Source organism: Mus caroli, unplaced genomic scaffold (assembly GCF_978045245.1).
Source record: "Mus caroli unplaced genomic scaffold, Mus_caroli_1 scaffold_9, whole genome shotgun sequence".
NCBI classification, from domain to species: Eukaryota; Metazoa; Chordata; class Mammalia; order Rodentia; family Muridae; genus Mus; species Mus caroli.
Genome location: NW_028227264.1, coordinates 104983739 through 105006944, shown reverse-complemented (window position 1 = coordinate 105006944; position 23206 = coordinate 104983739). Strand labels below are relative to the sequence as shown.

At 39.7% G+C, this 23206-nt stretch overlaps 1 protein-coding gene across 2 annotated transcripts in view; it reads left to right on the top strand.

Annotated features, from left to right (window-relative positions):
• Window positions 1-23206, top strand: part of Tmtc2 (transmembrane O-mannosyltransferase targeting cadherins 2) — a 388535-nt gene that overhangs the window by 181902 nt on the left and 183427 nt on the right. For both annotated transcript variants that reach the window (XR_015048464.1, XM_021174328.2), the window contains exon 3: window positions 15937-16765. Coding sequence is in view for 1 of the 2 variants with exons in the window: in XM_021174328.2 (XP_021029987.1) it covers window positions 15937-16765 (829 nt within the window). In the remaining variant the exon portion in view is untranslated. The remainder of the gene's footprint in view (window positions 1-15936; window positions 16766-23206) is intronic.

Genomic DNA, 23206 nt, shown 5'->3' with positions numbered 1-23206 from the left:
GAGACAGCAAACACCCCACTCTCCAATAGAAATGAAGTATAAATAGTAGACACCTTAATTTGGAACCCATCAAGTCAAATTCAAACTTTTATTGTTTTATTCTGATGACAGTTGCTAAATTAATTCTTTAAGCATAATTGTTCAGCTATCTGAAATTTCCTTTTCTACTCTTATGAATTAATATTTTTTTCCTAACTTGCTCAGACAGCTGAGGGCCAGGCCATAAGATAACCATTGCTTTAATAAAAATGTACCTGGGACAATGAGTTTTTTTTTCCTTTGTGCATCAGTGTCCACATGTCATATGGGGTGTTTTTAGGATTAAATGAGTCAATATGTAGAAACCCTTGTGTTCCTGCCAAGTCTTGGAGATGTATTCTCAGATTGCAGAGTTGGGTTCAAGTTCAGCGCTTGCTTCTTTTGAGCCATTGTCCCATTCTGGACTTCTGGGCTTGAGTCAGCCATGCTTTCCCAAGAGTTTTCCTGTCTTGCTTCTCAGTATCCTCTTAGCTAGTGCTGCAGACTTCCCAGTCTGCCTTAGACTTGAGCCTACCTCCTAAATACTCCTTGGAGAAAAATGGGTACTTGAAGCGTTTTCACTTGGAGGTGATGCTATAGGAACAATAGGATTCCAATTCTCCTCATTTTGTTCAGGTCAGTTGGGAACTCTTAAGGATTCAGCCTTGTTTTGCTATCTCATTTCTTTTCTTTCCATCTTACCTTTCTTCACATCTTTCTGTCATTTGCATCCTGCCATCTTTAAGATACTTGCTGTAGAATGGTGTCCTCTATAACATAACAGGCATAATTACCCGCATCAGAGCACCTGTGTCCACCTGCAAGAGACTCTCACAATTGGACTGTAGACCTTCCCTTTAAGAAAAAATGGTAGGTGAGGATTATTAAACCCTTACCTGATAGTATAGCCAATTCTGCTTGTATAATTCTGCCCACCTATATATTCTTTGATCTTGAGGGATACCTCAATCTCTGTACCTATGAGGAAGTTGTTACCCATGGTGAGGTGAGACTTTTTAATGATGAACCTGATTGGGGTCTCACTCATGTTCCTGTAAGTACTCATCACCCAGTGCTTTGGTTATCAGGCCCTATAAATGCAATTTTTCCCCAAGTTGCACCTTCGGTAGAATCATTACCTTGGTCTGTTCTTGATCTGTCTTGAGGGAGCAGGTGTTTGTTCATGTTTCCCCAGGGAAATTAATACACGAACAAAGCAACAGTATTCTCTTCTCCTTCGGTGACTAAACATAGCTCTAAGGTTTAGCAAGTTAGTGTAGCGTCACAGTTTCAGTATATTTAAAAGGTATTAGAAATCATTTCATTTATAAGGGGTAGGATTTATCCAGTGAAGGTTCGTTAAAAGGTTTTTGTTTGTTTGTTTGTTTGTTTGTTTGTTTTTCTGTTTAAATCCCAAGTTAATATAGTATCCACTAAGGGGAAAATAACAAACTGTTAAATAAACTGATATAAGTTAAGGAAACAGAGCTTCACAATCACCCATCATCTGTGGCCACTTTAAAAATCCTAGGGTGGAGAAGCCTCTCCCTACAGGCACCCCTGGCAACAGCCAGTAAGTGCCCTGGGGTTGGCTCTAAAGCACAGATGGTACCAAACCTTACATGTACTGTTTTTTCTGCACACATCCTCAAATATAATGCTCTCTCCACTGTCAGGAAGTCTTCCTTGCTTTGTGGCCCTGGCTTTAAAAAGTGCATCACTACTGTTGGAATGTATTAAATACAATAAACTTAACTTGAATATAAATACTAATGTTAGGAAATATTCTAATAACCACATTGGCTTATAAACCAGTATGGCTCAGTAGTTACCACTTAGAGATTACAGATGTATTTGCTATGTTTTCTATTTTTTTTTTTGGGGGGGGAGGGTTGAGTCACAGCCAAAGGGGAAAAATCTAGAATAATTAGTCTAGGTTGTTTTGTGTAAGTACATAGACCATAGTGTCTAGATCAGGGTCTCTGGCCATCATCTTTGAATGCTGGCAGACCTATGATTGTTCTCAGTCCCTGTCTGAACTGTTTCCTTCATTGTTGTTATTGGTTTGTTAATTCAGGGATTTATGTGCTCATGCAATGGCCTGATTCTTGCCTAGCTACCACACACAGTATAAGTCAAAGACTGAGGGCAAGTTCTCACTTACAGAACTGCTATTCTCGTGGGAGCAGTGAGATTTGTTTCTGTAAGAAAGTGATAATAAGATTATATACTTAACATCACTTTGGACCTTATAACAGCTTCAGGCCTGACCTTTACAGGATCTGGAGTCTTTCACATGATTGGTCCAAGTCTAAGACTGGTGGACTGGGACGAAGTGGGGATGGATATAGTCTGGAAAGGGGCAGTTTATTCTGGAGACAGGGATGAATGAATGGTAAGGAGGTTGGTAATTTTAGATCTAAATATTTGAATTAGGTCGATACCTAGAACAACACAGTACTATTATAGATATCTTGAAGCTTGGAATACTAAAATTAGACTCACAGAGACTTCTCAATTACAGAGTAAAGATGGACTTTTATGTCAGATAGTACTCCCTTCAAGATGGAGAAGGAAAATATAGTCTGAGGAGCTGGTGCTCAGAGAGGACAGAAGTGGTGAGGGTAAAGAATGGGCTTAATGTTTTGATGGTTAAAGTAGACACATCCTTGGACTTAGAATGGAAGGACATGGTTTTGAACTTAATGGTTGCATCTTTACTTAGATTGTATGGATGTTTCATCTACATATATGCCTATTTGCCTCCTGTGTAGAGATCAGAGTAGGGCATGGGAACTGTGTGTGTGTGCTTGAGTGGAACTGGGCTCCCTGCAAGAGCAGCCAGTGCTCTTAACCGCTGAACCATCTCTCCAGCTGTAGTTTTGAAATCCTTAGTTCAACCAGTTAACTGTGGGACAGTGTGTAACACATTGAACATTGAGAAACTTGAGTTCTTTCTGCCTTTTGAATGAAAGACTAATTCACTGAGTTGACAAATATAAGGAATTATAAACAAAACAAAACAAACAACAGCCTGCTTAGGTATTGGCCATATAAAGATACTGTGTAAAATATTTACTCAATTTTCATAATTAGTGTTGCTATTACTAATAAGTAATTGCCATGATATCCCACAGTGTTATACAATTACAGAATGGAATGTTTTCTAGGCATGCCTGTCCCCACTAGATGCCAGGACCTCATCCAGGAGGTGTAAAATGACTTAACAGGTGTTTGAATTCATTAGCCAATTATGTTCAATTCTTCCTTTCCTCATAATATTTAGTTTCTCCCAGAACAATATAATAGGAGCTTAATTTGTAGTCACTTTACCATAGCAATTGGATGCCCTGCAGTTGTTTCCATTGTTGAAAGCGTGGGCTGATGTAGAATGTGGTTGAAAATAGAACAGAAAGAATGGATTTTAAAAATTCAATCCATACTGTAAAGATTCTGGCATGTTTAGTTCATAACTAACAGCCATCATGGAAACTGATACAAGACTAAAATTTCCCACTAATACTGTTTGGTCTAGGAACAGCCTGTCTAGTTATTTTAATGATCATGATTGGAATTTAGAGCACAATGTTAATGTTTGTTCCTTTTTGACTTGATCTTGACCTGCGTGACTCACACATAAAAGGTTTGTATTTCTGAGGACTGTAGAACTGAAGGTGCCCAGCAAGGTATGGGAGCTGGCAACTAAGGGATTTGCCCAAGAGTGCATTTCAGTAAATAGGTTCCAGGAAGGTCTTAAAAAAAACAAAACAAAATTGAGTTCTTCTACACCCCCTTCCTTTCCCTCAATCCACACTAACTACATGTCAGTCATGTACCTGGCAAAACTTCTTGCTTGTCTCTCAGCAGGGTTCTAAGGGCTATGAGCCAGTCAAACAGTGATTGACAGTTCAGTCAGAGAGAATCCACCAAACCACAACTGTTAAAGCAGACAGAAGTCCCATTAGACAAATGCGTTCTGGACGTAGTCCAATGATAATACTCTATTAAAACAAGTTGTCCAATCTTATGAGTTCACTTGAAAGGAGAAGTGGATGCAGGGTGATTTGCAAAATGTTTGCACGTGTAAGTTCAGTTTATTTCATTTTAAATAATTAGGGCATGGCGGTGATTAGTGCTAATTGGAGCTGTGTCAGGCTGAAAGAATTATCCAAATATGTTTTGAACATTAACCCGACTTAGTAAATCTTATTTAATTCTGGGGCTTTTAATTGATAATATTTTTTTTTAAATCAAAGGTATACATCTTAAGGAATACTAAGTTTTAACTCAGTCTGAGATCACTTGAAATATAGTACATTAGTGATAACTACAAAGACATGATTAAAAAGAAAGATGAATAGCTAGCATTTTAATGGCCCTAAAAATAGGTATTTAATAAGCACATAATTCTTTGTTTAGTTAATCTGAAGGAATGAAGCTTTGGGATTGTACTAAAGTCTCAGTCAAATAGTGGTTAAAGCGCCAACCATCATAGGAATTTCTCCGTTTTCAAGTGTTCTGTTACCAAATCTTCCCGGGAAGTTGCCTATGAACTTTCTGAGCAGTAAAATTTCCATATTAGAACTTTTCAAATGAGTGTGTGATCAAAATAGAATTTCACATAGGAAAAAAGCAAAGGAAAGGAGATAGGGTGTCCTGCAGTTACAGGAAAAGTTCCTCCACTGAGAAAGTACCAGGAACAGGCTCCAAAACTGTGCATTGCCAAGTGGCCTCTGGCCAAAAAAATAAAATACATTCTTGGCGATGCTATCAGAATGAAACTGGAATGTCCAATGTTTTGTGGGTTTTATTTGTATCTAAACATCTGGCTCATTGCCACTTGGCAACTATATTAATATTTCCTACTGGTATATAGCTATACAACTACTTTATATAGTGAGAGATTGTGATGTGTAGCTTACCATTCATGGTTATTTGGCTAATGAAAGAAGACATTGAAGCAATTGTTTGAGCTTTGAGGATTTGATCCAATTATATATTAACATCTATGATATCTATTTTAGTCTTTGAAAGACTCATCCCCAGAATAACAAGGTGCCTTGCCTGGAAGATACTTACCCTTTCCTACCAACTAGGGCTTAGTTCCATAGTTATCCATGCCTGACCTAGTTGTTGCTTATAAGGTAAAGTGACCACCCACGGGCATAAGTCCACATATTAGTTGTTTGTTGCTTCTAATACATTTTCATTATCAGAAGGTACACACCAAAGGGTCTGCCCACCTTTTCAAAACTAGATTCTGATCACCAGTAACTCTCTTTGTTCCGCCGATGTAGTTGATGTACTTTTAGATTTGGCAAAACCATTCTTTATGGTTTTTTTTTCCCCTGTATTGTTCAACTAGGGTTAGGGATAAGGTAATAGCCTCCTCCTTTCTTGGCTACCAGCATCACCTGTCCTCAGTAGCCCTGTGACTCCCAGTTCTTTCCAAGTCTTTTGGGAAACACTTATGGTGATAGTGTTCTCTCAAGTGCCACAGCAGGACAGCAACCGCTCAGTCCCTAACTTTGCTGTTGACTGGAAGGATGTGAAACACATGCGTTCCTGTGTGAAAGCCTTCTTTCAGAACCTCAGATTGCCTCAGTTGCCCCAATGAAGAATTCTGTTACTTTATAGACTTACACTTTGTGAATAAAGAGAGGATTTACATAAGATGCTTAAGATAGGTCCAAATGAAAAGCCTGCACTTTTATTTGTAAGAAAGCAAAGTCTTGGTATGCACTCACTGCTAAGTGGATAGTAGCCCAAAAGCTCAGAAAACCCAAGATACAATTCACAGACCACCTGAAGCTCAAGAAGAAGGAAGACCAAAGAGCAGGTGCTTCAGTCCTTCTTAGAAAGGGGGACAAAATTCTCATGGGAGCAAATATGGAGACAAAGTGGATAGCAGAGACCGCCCCACCTTGGCATTCATCCCATATACAGTCACTAAACCCCAACACTATTGTGGATACTAAGAAATGCTTGCTGAAAGGAGCCTGATATAGCTGTCTCTTGAGAGTCCCTGCCAGAGCCTTACAAATACAGAGGTGGATGCTTGCAGCCAACCATTGGACCAAATGTGGGGTTCCCAGTGGAGGAGTTAGAGAAAGGAAAGGAGCTGAAGGGGTTTGCATCCTCATAGGAAGAACAACAATATCAACCAACCAGATCCCCCAGATCTCCCAGGGACTAAGTCACCAATCAAGGAGCACACATGGCTCCAGCTGCATATGTAGCAGAGAGTGGCCTTGTCAGGAGAGGTCCTTGGTCCTATGAAGGCTCCATAGATTCCCCAGTGTAGGGAAATTGAGGGCAGTGAGGCAGAAGTGGGTAGGTGGAGGAACACCCTCATAGAAGCAGGCAGAAGGGGGTTGAGATAGGGGCTTTCCGGGATTGGGGGAAACTGGCAAAGGGGATAAAGAAAATATCTATATATCTATATTTCTATATATGGAAAGGGCAAAGTCACTTGCCCATTAGATATTGAATTACTACTCTGTGTTTAGCAGAAGACAAAATGCACTTATAATATCATCACAAAAACAAACCAAACATGGAAACTATGCTCTTAAGAAAGCTGATCAAGTAGATAGGCATATTAAGTAGTATTTGTATATATAAAACCTTCCTTTGCATATGTTGTTTTTTGTATTTTTATAGGAAAACTCCCACACTCATTAAGGAGCTGTCTATTAGGATGTCTTTGAGAGAAGAGGGCTGTATGGCAGGCGCCCCACTGAGTTAAGGCTCATTATAATTTGTCTCTTTATGTTTGCAAAATGCTAGGCTCCCATGCTTAGCTCATTAATGAGACTGGGACGCATCTCATAATGGGGTTAGTTTGTGGCTCGAAAGCCACACAGAGTCTTAAAAAAACGTTGCAGTTTAATTTATTGGCGCAGGAAATGGATTTGCAAGGGGGTTCCCCGCTAGTTGAGATGAGATAGAAGTTCCTTTCCCAAATTCAATTAATTGTGAGCTCTTTGGATTTTATTGTTTTTGCTGTAGTTATATGTTAAAGGTATGGAAAGGAATTTAACACAAACCAAAATGTTAAGCTACTTTAAAAATGGGTGTTTTTACTTTTGTTTGAAACATCCTTTTCTGTTAACGTTGTTTCTTAGGTGACAGAGGGTATTTTTCTTCATATATTTTCTTCATAAAGGCTGGATTGTTTTGGAGCTAACCTGATTTGACCACAGCTCACTGCTTGGTGGGAAGTCTTAAATCTCTTATTTGAAGCTAAACAAGATTACTCAAGAGGCTGACATTCAGCAGCCTGCTATTCGTACAGTGGGTTAGGGGCCAGGGCACACCCGCACAGTTCCACTAATTGAACTCCTTGGGTACTTCAGTTGCAAATAGTTAGCTGTTGAAGGGCCTTGCCATGGGTACGCAAGAAATTTCTAACCGCTTGATTTCCCCACGTTAGCCTAATGAGGAAGAATGGGTCACCATGCCAACGAAAACACCATAGCAATGGGGTTAGACGCCTCTTTCCCTTGATATTTGCCTCCAATTTAGGGTTCTGTAATACAGTGCAAATCTTGCAGAGTGTCAGAACAAGTTGAAATATGACTTGAAATCAGTGTCACCTTGTATGATACATGCAAACAGTCATGCTCAGTGAGATTGAATCCCAGTCACTCCCTTTAGGAAGCAGTAAAAATGTTGGTGCAGTGTTAATTGATAATTACCTGTTTTCCTTTTCTGTCAGCCTTTAGATGCTACTGTAACAAAAGCCTACCTGTGTAATTAATTCTACTTAGCTATGAAGAGTTTTAACTTTTACAGTTTTAAAAATTGGTATTATTTTTAGGTGCATGTTTACAAAGAAAATCTAGAAGCTAATACTCTGTATATTATTTATTCTATCATCACCATCTTGCTTTCAGAGATACATAAAACAGTATTAACAAAAGGCTATAATTTATATAGATCTCCCCACCCCCATTTTAAACCTAGCATCCCATGGCAGATTCCCCACACCACGTAAGAGAAGACATTTTATTTATTTTTTACAGCTTTGTGGTCTTGGTCATGACTGTTTTTGAGACTTTTGATAACTTTGTTTTAAGATTCCTGGTTTGCTACTGTGTAGAATTTGTCTTCACTTTCACTTTGTCACTTAAAAAACAAATTAGACTGCTTTGAGTTTTGAGAAGGGAAAAGACTGATTTGTGAAGTGACAGTGTCATCATATGATATCAAGGATAAGGGCTTCAAGCATGACATGTCCCTTAGAGTTGACTTTGATCATCTGGGAGAGGCTTTTTATTTTTCTCAACAGGCAAGAGTTTTCCTTCCAGTATGCCTGCCTTGATACTGGTCTGGGAAGGAAGCCATCATGCATAGGTCACATTTAGGTTGTGGTAAGAATGGTTAATCTCTTCTTTGTAGGCACAGTATGCATACAGATTATTTAGCATTCTTTTGCAAAAGCAGATGGATGATAAATGCATTATATAGACTCATGATGTTTTATACTTTGTATTAAGTTATAATGTGATAGTATTTAGCTGTGTGTGTTTGTGTGTGTGTGAGTGTGTGTGAGTGTGTGTGTGTGTGTGTGTGTGTGTGTGTGTATTTATGTAGGTGTTGTTGTTGAAATTGCTCCAGCTGGGTTCCTTCACACCCTTGACACAAGTGTTACTCTATGTGAGTATTGAGCACAGATTGCTCTTGAATATTTGAATATTGAATATTGAGCTTGTCTTGAATATTTTCTTTTCTAGCTCTAGACTCAGTTTACATTTCCAAGAAGGTCTGATTCTTTTTATTAGAAATTTGCATTAGAAGGAAAGATCTGAATACAAGATAAAAATGACTTAAGATGTGAATTGGCAAAAGTTTTAATAAGAATTTAAGTAAAAATATTAAACATGCCAATCATGATTCTCTAGGATCCTCTCTGTTTTTTTTTTTCTCTACAACTTTTTCATTCTACATCGAATGATCACAGTTACCTCTAGTGTCAAATGTATCCCTAATGATTATGAGGATTGCAATAGGCTCATACTTTGATTATAATTGAAATAGGAACAGGAGGGCTTGGAGGGGGGATGGCTCAGTGGGTAAAGTGTTTGGTGTGTGAGCGTAAGAAGCTGACTATTCCCAGTTACAAAAGCTGGACACAGTGGCACACACTTATAATCTTCACAGAGACAAATCGGAGGATCCCAGAGACCTCACCAGCCAATCAGTATGTTCCAAGTTGTCAATCTACTGTCTCAAAAGTAAGCGTAGAGCAGTAGATTATGCCAACTGGATCTTCAACTTGGGCCACACCATGTGCACCTATAGATATTTGGTCTTATACACACACACACACACACACACACACACACACACACACACATACACACCCTACAGTTTACAATTAGTTTTCCTAAGTCAATTATTTTATTTAGAAAGTAACACAGGCTTTTCATAGAAAGCCATGTTCTATTAAATCAGATATGCTATATATGCTTTGATATCTAGATTCTTGTGTCCATTGTCTCCTTTATGAAAAACTTTTGGTGAGTTATAATCTGTGAAAGTTGCTACTGATGAATTTTAATCTCTAAGTGATTAATTACACTAACTTCTATGTTTACCAGATGTACTAAAGACTTCTGTTGGTTGTTGAATTTAATGGGAAATATTATTGTATGTTATAGAATCAGAGTAAATGCATGCTATTTTAATATAGAAAAGTTTTTATCATGCCAATCTTCAAATTCTTTAATCACAAATACTAGGACTTCTCTACCTTCTTTGTGTCTTTTAAAATACCAGACATTAAAATTCTTTCATCTTATCTGTTTCTCAGTGTGGGGGAAAAAGGTTTCTGATCTTTCATAGAAGCTATTTATTAGGGAAACTCATTTTTCTTTTAAAGCGAAACAGATGACCTTCACAGACAACTTAAAAAAATTCATTAACCACAGAAATATGTTCTGGATGGAAATAATTCCTGTTTATACTTTTGCACATGTATTCTTTTTTTTTTTTTGTCACTGTTCAGACAGTGGTGGGTTTATATTTCTGTGGTAGGGTAAAGATCCAGTGAGGATTACCTGGGGCAGGAGGAGAGCCAGGAGAAATTCTGTGTTATTGATTGGCTTCACTGATAACTGATGGACACAAAATGGGTGGTGTATGGTTTGTTATGTCTGCAGACTCTTTCCTCTGTCAGAGCTTTCAGGAACCGATTTTTATCTACTTTATTCTTAGAACCACTCTCATTGCCAAGGGCTTAATTTGGAATTAAATGAGCCTTATGCTTAAGTAATTTATTCTCATTAGTTTGCCAAAAATGAGTCTCATGATGGGTGTAATACTCCCAAGGCAGAATGTTTACATTTTTGTTTCATTGAGATTTACATATTTCTTTTCATTTTCACTTAAGTCCCTGAAAATCTGAGATCCTAAGACTATATTGAGTCTGCGTTCATTAAGAGCTGTTTGCCATGAACTAGGGGGAGAGTTTTGTTAGGTAGATTAGTTTACCTGGGTTTCTTCCATTTTGCTTCTCTCTTGTTCTTTTTGTTTGTTTGCTTGGTTTGGTTTGGCTTGTTTTTTTGTTTGTTTGTTAGTTTGTTTTTGGGGGGAGGTTGTTTTTGTTTTTTTATCAGAGGATCATGGGGGAAAACAGTACACCACAGGTTTCCACAAAAGTACCAGCACCAAGCACCAATTACTACCCTGAAATGAAATCTTACTAGCTTTCCTTTGTGCTTCTGAGATAGGTGGTCCTTTTGAAGTCTTGAGATAAATTTTACATATTTATTTATTAAATGCTGGCTTTGTTCTTTAAGTCATTTAGTGTATCAATAAAGTGAAAAACTTATAAGCTATAAACATCATGTTCATGGTTTATTCCCATGGTGTGCTTTTTTTTTTTTTTTTATCTTAGTAGTTCTGAAAAATCCTTCTACAACTTTGACCTTGCAAGGATGGAGACTGGAGTGATTTTCCTTGTTAATTTAAAGAAAATGTTTTCCGAAGTATTAAGAACCTATTTGAACTTACTAAGAAGTAGGCAGAGAGAGGCGAGGGGGAGGAAAAGTGGTGGTGGGGGGGGGGGAGTAGGACCAGGTGTGGGAACAGACAGAAGAGAAGCTCAGAGGGCCAGGAAGACAAGCAAGGAATGAATTTTAAAAGTTTGGGGGCCACTCTTAATTATTTATCTCAGTGCCTACAAATTTCAGGCTCTGGGATTCATAGATGTTTCAGTTTGAGTAAACCCATGTAAAACTATTGATAATGTATGTCCAAACCTTTGTATCTATTGTCTTTATTTAATGTTCTTGTCAACTTAAGGGAGTTTCTATCAAAAATCATGGTAACCATGACAAAGTAATTACAGATAATAGGAGAACATGGAAAATTAGAGTAGCCATGGTGGCATTGCCTTTAATCTCAGCAAATGTCAGGCAGAGGCAGGCAGATCAGTGTCCATTCGAGGCTTTCCTGATCTATTTAGCAAGCGTGAAGCCAGTCCGGACTACATGACTCTGTGACCCCAAAATAAAAAGTATAATAAAAGAAAATATTTTAACGGGGGAACAAGTGTAAATTATAAAAGTTATAGTAACTATAATGAATAAAACACGAAGGTTTAGAACCTAGCACAGAGATATGTTTCAGTAATCAGAATGCAGTTGTTGCCATTGCTTGAATAATTTTAAGAGGCAAGTTTTATATCCAGTCAACACAAGTGTAGGCATTTGATTCTCATGTCAAAACCTCTCCTAGGGTTTTTTTGTGCTTAAACTTGGTGTTATTGTATCGGTTTCTACTGCAGTACTCTTCTCTACGGCTCAGTTCCAGAGTCAGACTAGGTGTCTGTCAGCAGATGAAGAGAGTTAGACACAATCAGTTAGAACTCTTATTCAATTTTAAGAGGAAGGAATCTATGTCATTTTCTGGGAACTAGATGCACCTGGAGATCATCAATATTAAAATAATTTGGACTCAGACAAATTTTTGAAAAGTTTCTTTTCTGTTTCCTGTGTGGCCTGCACACTCTGCATATTTTGCACCATGACTCTCACTAGCTGTGCCGCTGCAGGCTGACTTGGTTTGTTTCATTACCGTGTAGTTATTCATACGGATTATGTGCACAACTACACTGGACATAATTTCCCCTTAATTGCCTCATGGCTTCTAAGCATAAGGGCCAACTAACCTTTATGACTATACAACTCTATAGAATTTTTAAAAAATTATCTTGTTTTAATTTTGTGGCTTTATGAGTCGTTGCATTATTGTCTTTGCATTTAAGACGATACATTTTTTTTATTAGCTTACATGTAGCAAACACATATTACCAACTATAGGTGATACAAGCTGTTAACTTTTCTATATGTTTTCTGTTTTTCCACCAGGACTATACAATATCTCTTTACCCAACCTCCTTGATTATTCTTTTAAAGTAATTTCAGTGGCATTTGTTTCCAGTGCTTGGTTTTTAGCTTTATATGGAGTATACATTTTCACTGTAATTTCCCCTCCTCTTCCTCTTCCTCTTCCTCCTCCTCCTCCTCCTCCTCCTCCTCCTCCTCCTTCTCCTCTTTCTTTCCCTTCCTTTGCGGTTGAGAGTTTCTCTGTGTAGCCTTGACTGGTTATTTCTTAAATACCAATTCATTATCTTTTACAATATGTTGTTATTCCTGATTAAGAGATTAAATAATTCCAGGGCTAAGTTGTGTCTTGAGGTTGCCGTCTGATTTGCCAATCTTACTCCTGAATGGTACCTTTTATACTTGTCCCGCATCTCTTGTATCTTAGACTTCCTGACTCATTTATTAAGAATTCAATTTATTTGAGAACCTGGGAGCATGGCTTGTGTTTCATTATCTGCTGTAAATATCGCATAGTAGAGGCCTGAGTCTCAGCATTTTTGCTGGCCAGGTAAGACTGCAGTTATGGACAGAGTGATTATCAGTTTAGGCTATACTGCTGTTGCCTAGGTATTCTACCTAGATCCGGGCATGCGTATTTTTATTACTGTTTTGAAAAGGAAAAAAAGTCATTTATGTTTGTCTGTATGGGTGTTTTGCTTGCATGAAGCTTTGTACTATGTGCGTGCAGTACCCATAGAGGCCACAAGAGGCCACTGGTTCCCCTGAAATTGGAGTTTCTGAAGGTGGCAAGCTGCAGTGTGGGTGCTTGGGATCAAACCTGGGTCCTCTGGAAGAGTAGCCAGTTTCTTCCCAGAGTCTCTTCTCTAGTTCTCTAGCGCCAAGGCTTTTTTTTTTTTTTTTTAAGGCTGAGAATGGGTTCTAGTCCTCCCAAAGTGGTCTGCAGAGGGCAGTACTTGACAGTTGAACGTTGAGTACCTCATCCTTCTTAGGACCTTTGTATAACTATACACAGAACTATACCTGCCCCAGATAGCAGGCTTGCTGATGTGTTGAATAAACTAGCTATGGCTCAGCAAGAAAGAGCACTGACTGCTTTTCCCAAGGTCCTGAGTACAAATCCCAGCAACCACATGGTGGCTCACAACCACCCATAATAAGATCTGACCCCTTCTTTTAGTGCGTCTGAAGTCAGCTACAGTGTACAAAAAACAAACAAACAAAAAAACTCCAGGCAGTGTTGGCACACACCTTTAATCCCAGCACTCCGGAGGCAGAGGCATGTGGATTTCTGAGTTGGAGGCCAGCCTGGTCTACAGAGTGAGTTCTAGGACAGCAAGGGCTACGCAGAGAAACCCTGTCTCGAAAAGCCAAAAAGAAAAGAAAAGAAAACAAACAAACAAAACAAAAAGCAAAACCAAAAACCTAGCGCTGTTTCAGCTACTAAGTGGCATTCTTTTCTAATCTTCCCTTCGAGGCACTGAACTCTGACCGTGTCCAACACTGTCATATGTGTAAACTTCAGCTTCTTTGTGTGTGCTTGCTGGATCTAGCTTTTAAGTCTTTGATGTCAACTCATTGGAATAACAGTGTCTTGTCCATCTCAGAAACAGCAGTGTGGGGTAGTTGGATACACTAGACCAAGAGGGAAAATAAAAATCACCAAAACAGTGTTTGTGTAGCCTCCACCATAAGCTGTGATCAGAGGATTTTTAAGTTATTAGGGGGGCCTGAGTGACACTGGGAAAATTGCCTTTGAAGTAAATAATATATCAATACTAGATTCAATTAAGTTTTCTCATGTTGAATGTGTGCACGAATCAGACGATAGGCAATACGTTAGAAAGTAAAAACAAAGATCTTTAAAGGAAAACAAAAGGTTTGAAGGGCAAGTGACTGGATTAGCATAGAGCCTTGGTTTGAGTAGTATCACCCCCCCCCCTTTTGTTGCATTCCTTGAGAGAGCATTCAGAGACCAACAGGTGCCAGACAATAGATTCAGTGTCCTTTTAGTGACACCACTTAGTTCTCCATTTCCAGACGTTACCATTGCATTAGAATGAATGTTTTGGAACATGTGACTCTGATATTTTAGCCCCACAGACACACACACACACACACACACACACACTCACATACATACACACACACACACACACTCACATACATACACACACATACACACACACTCACATACATACACACACATACACACATACATACACACACACCATACACACACACACATATACACACACACATACATACACACACACACATACACACACACACACACACACACACACACACACACACTGTGACTCTTTTGAAAGTAGCTTATTAGATGTTACCACATGCATTGACTTTTTTCTATAAATATATATTATGTATATTGATGATATATATACATTTTAAAAGTTTTAAATTATATTATTATATAATACATTCGTATATTATAAAATATATAATTTTAAAGATTTATTTATTTGTGCATGCGGTTGTTTGTCTCTTCACCTGCTCATTAGAAGAGGACTTTGGATCCCATGGGACTACAGTTATACCCAGTCATGAGCTGCCATGTGGGTACTGGGAATTGAACTCAGGACCTCTGGAAGAGCAGCCAGTGCTCGAGTTCTCTCTCTAGCTGCGTTTTTTTTTTTTTTTTTTTAGTTCATGCTGATGCTTCAAGGTAAGGCCACGTGCTTGCTCCGCAAACATTGCTACTGCTGAGCTACATCCCCCACCTTTGATGCCTCACGTGACAGCATCTGTTTCACTCTGGCTAGCCTTGAACTTATGACCTTCCAGCCTGGGCCTCTATATAATGCATTACCATCCAGCTGTGTTTTACTCTAGTTAAAGAAATTAACCAGAAAATTCTTATGAACACAGATGTCTTTTCTTTGTGTGTGTGTGGGGGGGGGGCATGGGAGGATCTTTCCGATTCTTCTTTCTCGTAAAATAAGGAAATCTATCATTAAAACTTAGCTTAAATACTGTGAATATTGGAAAAAAAGTATATCTGCTTATATTTGGTTATTCGACATTGTATATATTCCTGTTGGTGAGCAAGGAGACTTAAGACAATGACATTGAAACTATCATGGGTGTGGCTATAGGCTCTTGTGCCTTAGACCTGAGTGATATGACTGCTCTTTTCTTCCTCTATGAAATCTAAATTTATAAAAGCAAAGATGACCGTCATTGGGTGACTGCGTTGCTCACACAGAGCCAAGTCCGTAGACCTGGTGTTGCCTTTTGACCTGACACTGGGAGAGAAATAATTGAATTCATTTCGTAACGGTCAGAACCTGGATGCTTTGGTCATTGATGTTTTAGAAAGGAAATTGGAGAAAAGAAAAACACTTATCCAAACTTAGGTACAAACTAGGATTCTGGTTACTTCTTTTCTTTGGATGAAAGTTTCCCTAAGCAGATTTTAAAAGAGATGCAGGTGAAGTCGTGATTTAAGCGCCCCTTTAAAAGTGTTTCAGCTGTGAATGTTAAATGTTCTCACGTTGCAGTGATGGTGTTGTTGACCCTTCTCTCTCTCTTTTGCTTTCAGAGGAAGAACTTGTCTCTTTTTCTCAGCATTAGCTTGTTAACATTCTGGGGGACCTGCCTTTTGGGTGCCCGGCTGTACTGGATGGGCAATAAACCACCAAGCTTCTCCAACTCCGACAACCCGGCGGCTGACTCGGACAGCCTTTTGGCTCGCACCCTCACCTTCTTGTATTTACCTACCAAGAACCTCTGGCTATTGCTCTGCCCGGACACCCTGAGCTTTGATTGGTCCATGGATGCCGTGCCTCTTCTCAAAACAGTTTGTGATTGGAGAAATCTACACACTGTGGCCTTCTATTCTGGACTTCTCCTCCTTGCCTACTGTGGTTTGAAGAACCCAAGTTTAGAAGGAGAGTGCAACGGGAAAGCCTTGACAAATGGCAAGCAGAATGCAAATGGCCATAGCTGCCACTCAGACGTGGAGTACCGGAACTCAGAAATGAAGCCCAGCTTTGCATCCAAAGTAGAGAATGGAATTAAAAATTGTGTACCACAGAGAACTCAGCTCCCGTCCACGGAGAACATTGTTATTCTGTCCTTATCTTTGTTGATAATACCTTTTATTCCTGCCACGAACCTGTTTTTCTATGTCGGCTTTGTAATCGCAGAGCGAGTCTTATATATTCCCAGTATGGGCTTCTGCCTTCTGATCACAGTGGGTGCCAGAGCCCTGTATGTCAAAGTACAAAAGAGGTTTCTCAAGAGCTTGGTTTTTTATGCTACTGCCACATTAATTGTCTTCTACGGAGTCAAGACTGCGATCAGGAATGGAGACTGGCAGAATGAGGAGATGCTGTATAGATCAGGGATCAAAGTGAACCCAGCCAAAGGTAACGAACACATTATTTTATGGTTTTTGCCTGGATACTTTACACTTGCAGCCTTCTTAGAGCATCGTTTGTTGCCTTAAAACACAGCCTTGCGGATGCGATCCTTTTATGTGAAACCTGCAGCTTCCATTCTTATTTTCGTAGAGACACATTATATAACCAGTTGAGACCCATTCAGCAATCCGTGCTTCCAATAGGAAACTCATTTCCTTGTGTTCCTGATTATGTCTCCACAGAAGAATTAGAACTTGAGTTGACTGGACATAAAGGCTGCCGTAAGAGTTTAGGAGAATGCTTACTGTCTGCATTTTAAAATATGAGTAATATTTATCTCTTTGATTATAGAATGAAAATCAGTTTATCTCACTTAAATATACCCTAGGTATTGCTCGTCAAGCTTTGCCTGAGGAAATACCACAAGACTTGGAGGTGTGCTGCCTCTGAGTCTCACTACGGTGACTTAGGTGCATCAATGTAGCGTTTGCAGAGGTTAAATAGGCTCATGGCTACTTTTAGTTAAAGTAGTTAGTGCATTCCTAATTTAACATGTCTTAAGTAACCTGGGGGGGGGGGGGAGAATAAAACCCTTTGTATAATATAAAATAAGACCAGAGACTGTACATTTATTGCTTTTAGTATAGAAAAAAATCATTTTAACCAATCTCTAAATGGATGGACACAACAAAATCTAGCTTTTGGTAAAACACAAAATTATTAACCAAAATTGTTATTACGGTTGAGGTAATTTAAATATTGGCAGAAACAAAAGTAAGGAAATAAGGTTCTTTTTTAATGCAGATATACATCACAGTAAATTATATCACAGTAAAGGCTCCAGGGGCTCTAAGCGATCTGTCTTGTATGAGCTGAATCCAGATCTTTTGGAAGAGCAGCACGTGTTCTTAATGGCTCAGCTATCTCTTCAACCGGGGTTGCAGAGGTTTTTAAAGAGAACAAGAGGAAGAGTTGAGACTGTCCATCCCATGAAATTCTTCTGTTCTTTTAGTCAAAAAAAAAAATCACTATTATGTAGCTCTTCAAAGTAATGGACATTGCCCAACCCCAAGACTTGTGAACATGGTTGCACTCAAACCTGAGACTTGTTAAAAAGATTGCAGTTTTCACAGAATGATTTTCAGACAGTTGTGCTTTGGTGGTCCATATGAATTTAGAACAAGTCTATGTCGCCAGTCTATTTTCTTGTCATTTCAAACTGAAGCATGTGAAGTATTAAAACAAAATCCTCTGGCCTGTTACTTGAATCGCCATATTGTTTTTTTTTTTGGGGGGGGGGGATTTATTAAAATTTCTGGCTAAATTTCATGCTAAGCTGCTGCTACAAAGGGTTCAGATAAGAATTGCTTTGGGAAGATAGAAGCTGTTATTTTTTCATGTGGCAATCTCAATACATGCAGCTTGGAGCTGATAAGGTGGCGCCATGGCTTCATAGGATCCCTGCCATCTCGATGGCTCACCCTGCCCATGTGGTCCAAGATGGCTCATTATCACATCAGCACTTCAGCTGACAGGGAAGGAGGGAGGGCGGGTAGAATTCGGGTGTACCCGTTCTTTCTAAGTTATTCTGAAGAAATTATATATATATATATATGTATATATATATATATATATATATATATATATATACTGTGTTTGCCCAGAGATTGTTGGCTACATGTCTCTGTGAGAAACACTGGGAAATATTATCTTTGGAAGGCAAACCATCCAGCCAAATGCCATTACTCTGAAAGACAGGGAGGGCCATATTCAGATGCCAAGGTCAAAATAGCAGTCTCTGATACACATGAGGTAGAAGCATTTTTTTTTTTTAACCACATAGTTCGTTTTCATCATTAACTCTTTGATGCCTGACAGTGATGATTTTGAACCCAGTGTTTTGGTCAGATAGTTAAAATGCCTGGTCATTTCGCCATCACTATAGTAAGCTGTCTCATAAGCCACTGGCCCATGCGTTCTTCACAGTCCCTGGTAAGCAGCATACGCTTTAAGCATTTTCACAAGAGTAGGCAAATAATTGCTTAGCTGATGAGAACTAGTATAAGTACTCTGAGACACGGCCTACTAAGTTCCAGCCTTATCTACTGCTGCTGGTCATCTTACCGGGTGGTCAGTCCGTTTTCCCGGTAGTTGACTGTGAAGCAAAGAGTTATTTGTGCCTCCTCTCTTCCGTTGTCAGTTCATGTCCATTCCACCTTTAATTCCTTCATGCTGTGTCTTCGTGATATCTCCAGTCCCTGACCATGTTGTACCTCCTCCACTCATGTCCATAGGCACAGCTGTCGTCATCCTTCACAAGACCAGTGGTTCTCAACCTTCCTCAGGCTGCAACCCTTCATGTTGTGGTGACACTCCCCCCCGCCCCCCAGCAAACCACAGAATTATTTTTGTTGCTACTGTAATTTTGCTACTGTTATGAATCATAATGTAAATATCTGATATGCTGGATATCTGATACGTGACCCCCCTGGGGTGGGGCTGGGGGTGGCGACCCACAGGTTCAGAACCATTGCAATAGGGTATTACTAAAACATTCCTACCTGAATTGCTCCCCTGTGTTCACTGGATCATTCATTATGCCTTGTGTTTCTTCATTTTATGTCAGACATGGTGTATTTTATAGCACAAATGGAGAGTTCTCTGTGAGACATTTTGTTCATTGAGATAATACTTTCATTTTTTTTATATAATGTGTGCTAGAGTCTTAGGCCCCCACAGGGCACTTCCTCTAGTGTCTTTGCATTTTGTCTCCCTGTCTTCGGGACTCCCTAAAGACTCAGGCTTTATTTTGTTCATATTAATATTTTGGTATAATCTAATGCAACACTGGGTGCTTTTATACATCTCAGAAGGTGTTATGTTATCTTATGATTGTTGACTCTCAGCTTTTATTACCATTATCTTTTCTCTCTTCTTTTCCCCTGTCCCACTTCCTGTTGAGACAGGGACACTGGAAGGGACTCAAGCCACCGGATGTTCTCTTGCATCTGGACAGGCTGTGGCCTCTTCCTTTCTACAAGAAAGCAGACCTTTGTACAGCAGATGCTGTGCGTCAATTCCCGATTTAGTCTTCTTCTTTGCTTTAGTTAGGGGTTTCTGGTGCGGGGATGACCTGGAGATGATAGAGTTTACTTCATCTCACACATCCTAGTCGCAGTCCATCACAGAGGGGAGTCATGGCAGGAACTTGGAGGCAGGAGCTGATGCAGAGGCCATGGAGAAATGCTGCTTACTGGCTTGCACTCCAGTGGCTTCCTCAGCCTGCTTTCTTATTTACCCAAGACTTCCTGCCCAGGGGTGGAACTACTACTCACAATGGGCCAGGACTACCTACATCAATCATTGATTAAGAAAATGCCCAGAAGGCTTGACACAGTGCATTTCCTCAGCTGAGGTTCCTCTTCCCAAATGACTCCAGGTTGAGTCAAGTTAACACAGCACACCATTCTATTATGTTACCTGAGCCACGAGCGTGAGATCTAAGCCAACTGAGCAGAATTTCCAGGTGCCTCCTTGGTGTAATTTGCTGACCCTCAAGGCTTCTGCTCCGGAGAAGCTCACCTCTGCTGCTCTCTCTGGCTTTGCCTGTTTCTGCAAGTTTCCAGGAGGTGTTTCAGCTTGATATTTCTGAGTCTCAGTTTGCATCAGTTTTCCTGTTGTCGGGACAAAGGAGATCATTAATGCCTGAGCTGACATGCTGATTCCATGATAATAGCTTACACTTAACCACCATCCCAGTGACCCTATGGAAATATGTCAGGACACACAAGGCATTCCATACACCACGGCTTCCTACTCATTTCTCTTTCCTTTCCAAGCAAAACCACAGAGTCTCAGAGAAGATGCATATATCTAGCTCCTTTGCCTTTCTGTGCTCAGTTCCAACCCTGCAAGCTGCTTTGATGCCTTCTATTTGCCTGATAAACTCTGACCCTGTGTCTCTTGTGTGGAGTGTGTTTTCTCAGATATCCCCAGTGTGTTGCACTGCATCTTCCTCGGGTCTCACATGAAGGTACCATTGTCACTAAGATGCTTGATGTGGACTTATCAAACCCATTGAAGATGACAGCCATGCCTCTTTACGAAGCATCCCCTATCTTCCTTCTTTCTTCCTGTTTCTCATGGCATTCACAATGATGTTGCTCACTGTCTGTGTATTATCTGTGTAGGCTGTAAGATGGGATTGAAGAAACTTGGGGGCTTTTGCACTTGAAAAGTCAACATGGTAGGAGAATGCCTGAGGGAATGAAGTGCTTGCTTCATAAGTGTAAGGACATGAGTGTCATTCCCAGAACCCATGTCACAGCAGCTAGGCATGGTAACGAATGCATTGTGATCCCTGTAATGGGACACAGAGACAGGAAGATCCCTGAAGCATGCTTGCCAGAGAGTATAGCTTAATGAGCGATTCTATCCTAAAGATGATATCGAGTGCTCCTGAGGATGATCTATGGTGTTAAGCTCAATCTTCCATAAGCATGCTTGTCTACATGAATGTACTCCTTCCACATAAACGTGTACATTCACGTATGCACACAAGGCATAGATACCATCTATACAATAACGACCATGCCTACTAGAGAGAAAGCTTTTGGTAAAGGACACTTGAGCAGTAAATATGGTAGTCGTTCTTCTTTTTGATTTTTATATTCAGTTTAGAGGCAGAATGCTCAAGCAGGCAATAAGGAAATGTAAAATATTTCTCTTTGGGTGAGAGAGATACCGAGAAGGATACTTTATAAAATGATTGGTAGGACTGGGAATGGAGGTCATTTGTATTTCAGGACTGTCAAATGGGCTTCCATTTGGAAATGAACAAAAGTCTTTCAATCCGGGTTTCTTGCTGCCTTTTTTCTTTTTCCTATTTGTAAAGTGCTCCTAATTCTGACTTCAGTTACTTCCTCAGCAATTATGAGATGGAGAAGAATCTTATGTAAAAAAGCCTCTTGACAATTTGTCACATTACTTAAGTCTAGCAAAAGATTAGAAACCCTTTAAAGCCAGTATTTCAGAATAATTTCTGAGACTACACATTGAGGCTGTTTTCCTTCCTCCTTTGAAAGCTTTTGAAAATTTGCGAGTACTTCAGTCTGCCATGTGTTCTTACAGAATATGATTTTAAGCCTCATGAAGCATTATACTTTAAAACTGCTGCCTTTATCATGGCTCCTGCAGACAGCTGCCAGTCATTAGCTGATTGGATGCAAATGGGTGATGCATCTCCCAGTGACTGTGTGGCTAATTTATGCTTTAAATCTGCATGGGGGAGACACGATGCTGATTGAGACACTGTAAAACGACAAGTCCTGTCTCCGTCTGTGGTTGATAATATCAAAAACTCCTGGGCATGGTTGATAACTGTCTATTGGAGATTTCACATGATTTTTGCATTCCTGAGCTAAGCAGGGACAATTCTCTACAGTGGTTGCTGCAATGGACACAACATTGCTGGATTTAAAAGATTTGTTTTTTATTTCATGCAATACATTTTGTCAACCAATTGATACATATTTGCTCACAAAAAGCATTTTTTTTAAATTCACTCCAAGGCCGGTAAATGCATGTTTTTTTCCTCTTTGGCCTCTGGCTGTTTCTGATGCTCTTTGTTCCACTCACCCCCATCTGTGTGAAACTTGACAGCATTGTCATCTGCCACCTTGGCTCCCAGGGCTGTACAGTGTGTCTCTTCTTTCTCCTAGTTTATGGTCATTCTCTCTCTTATGGGTTTGGCCTCCCCAGATCCCATCTTTGTTTCCTCTCTCCAGTATCTATAGCATCACCTGCTACATAAGTAGGCAGCATGGAGGTAGCATAGATAAATATATTATTGGCTTTTGAAATGAAATGATGTTTCTGTGACCTCCTGGTTCTAAGAGCTTTTCCTTCTGTGGGACCATTCAGCATCTCACCCTCATCACCTCTGGGTTCAAAACCCATCTATTTACAAACTTCCTATTCAGAAAGCGATCATTATCACAGATGAAGCATTATTGTTAATGTGAATGTGGAAACGTAAAAACGAGCTTTAACATCTATGCAATCCTGTCTGCTAAAACACTAAACGCCTACAAAAAGGTACTAAAAATTTTAAGTTCCTGGCTAAACAGTCCTCTGAGATGGACCTTGTAACTTGCCTTGTGGAAAGCTTGCTGGCATGTACAAAGCCTTCCGTGGGAAACCCAGCACCACATGAACCGTGCCTGGTATCGCAGGCCTGTGATTACAGCACTCGGGAGCGGAAGCTGGAGGGGCATCTGACTTCAGGGTCATCCCTGGCTACACAGTTCAACGCCAACCCAAGCTCCAAGAGACCCTGACTCAATAAATATATAAACATTAAGCAGATATATAAATAATAAATAAGGCCAGAGCCCTTGGCTCCCTTTAGCAAACATATGACTGGAATTTTTGGTTGTTCCAATGAAA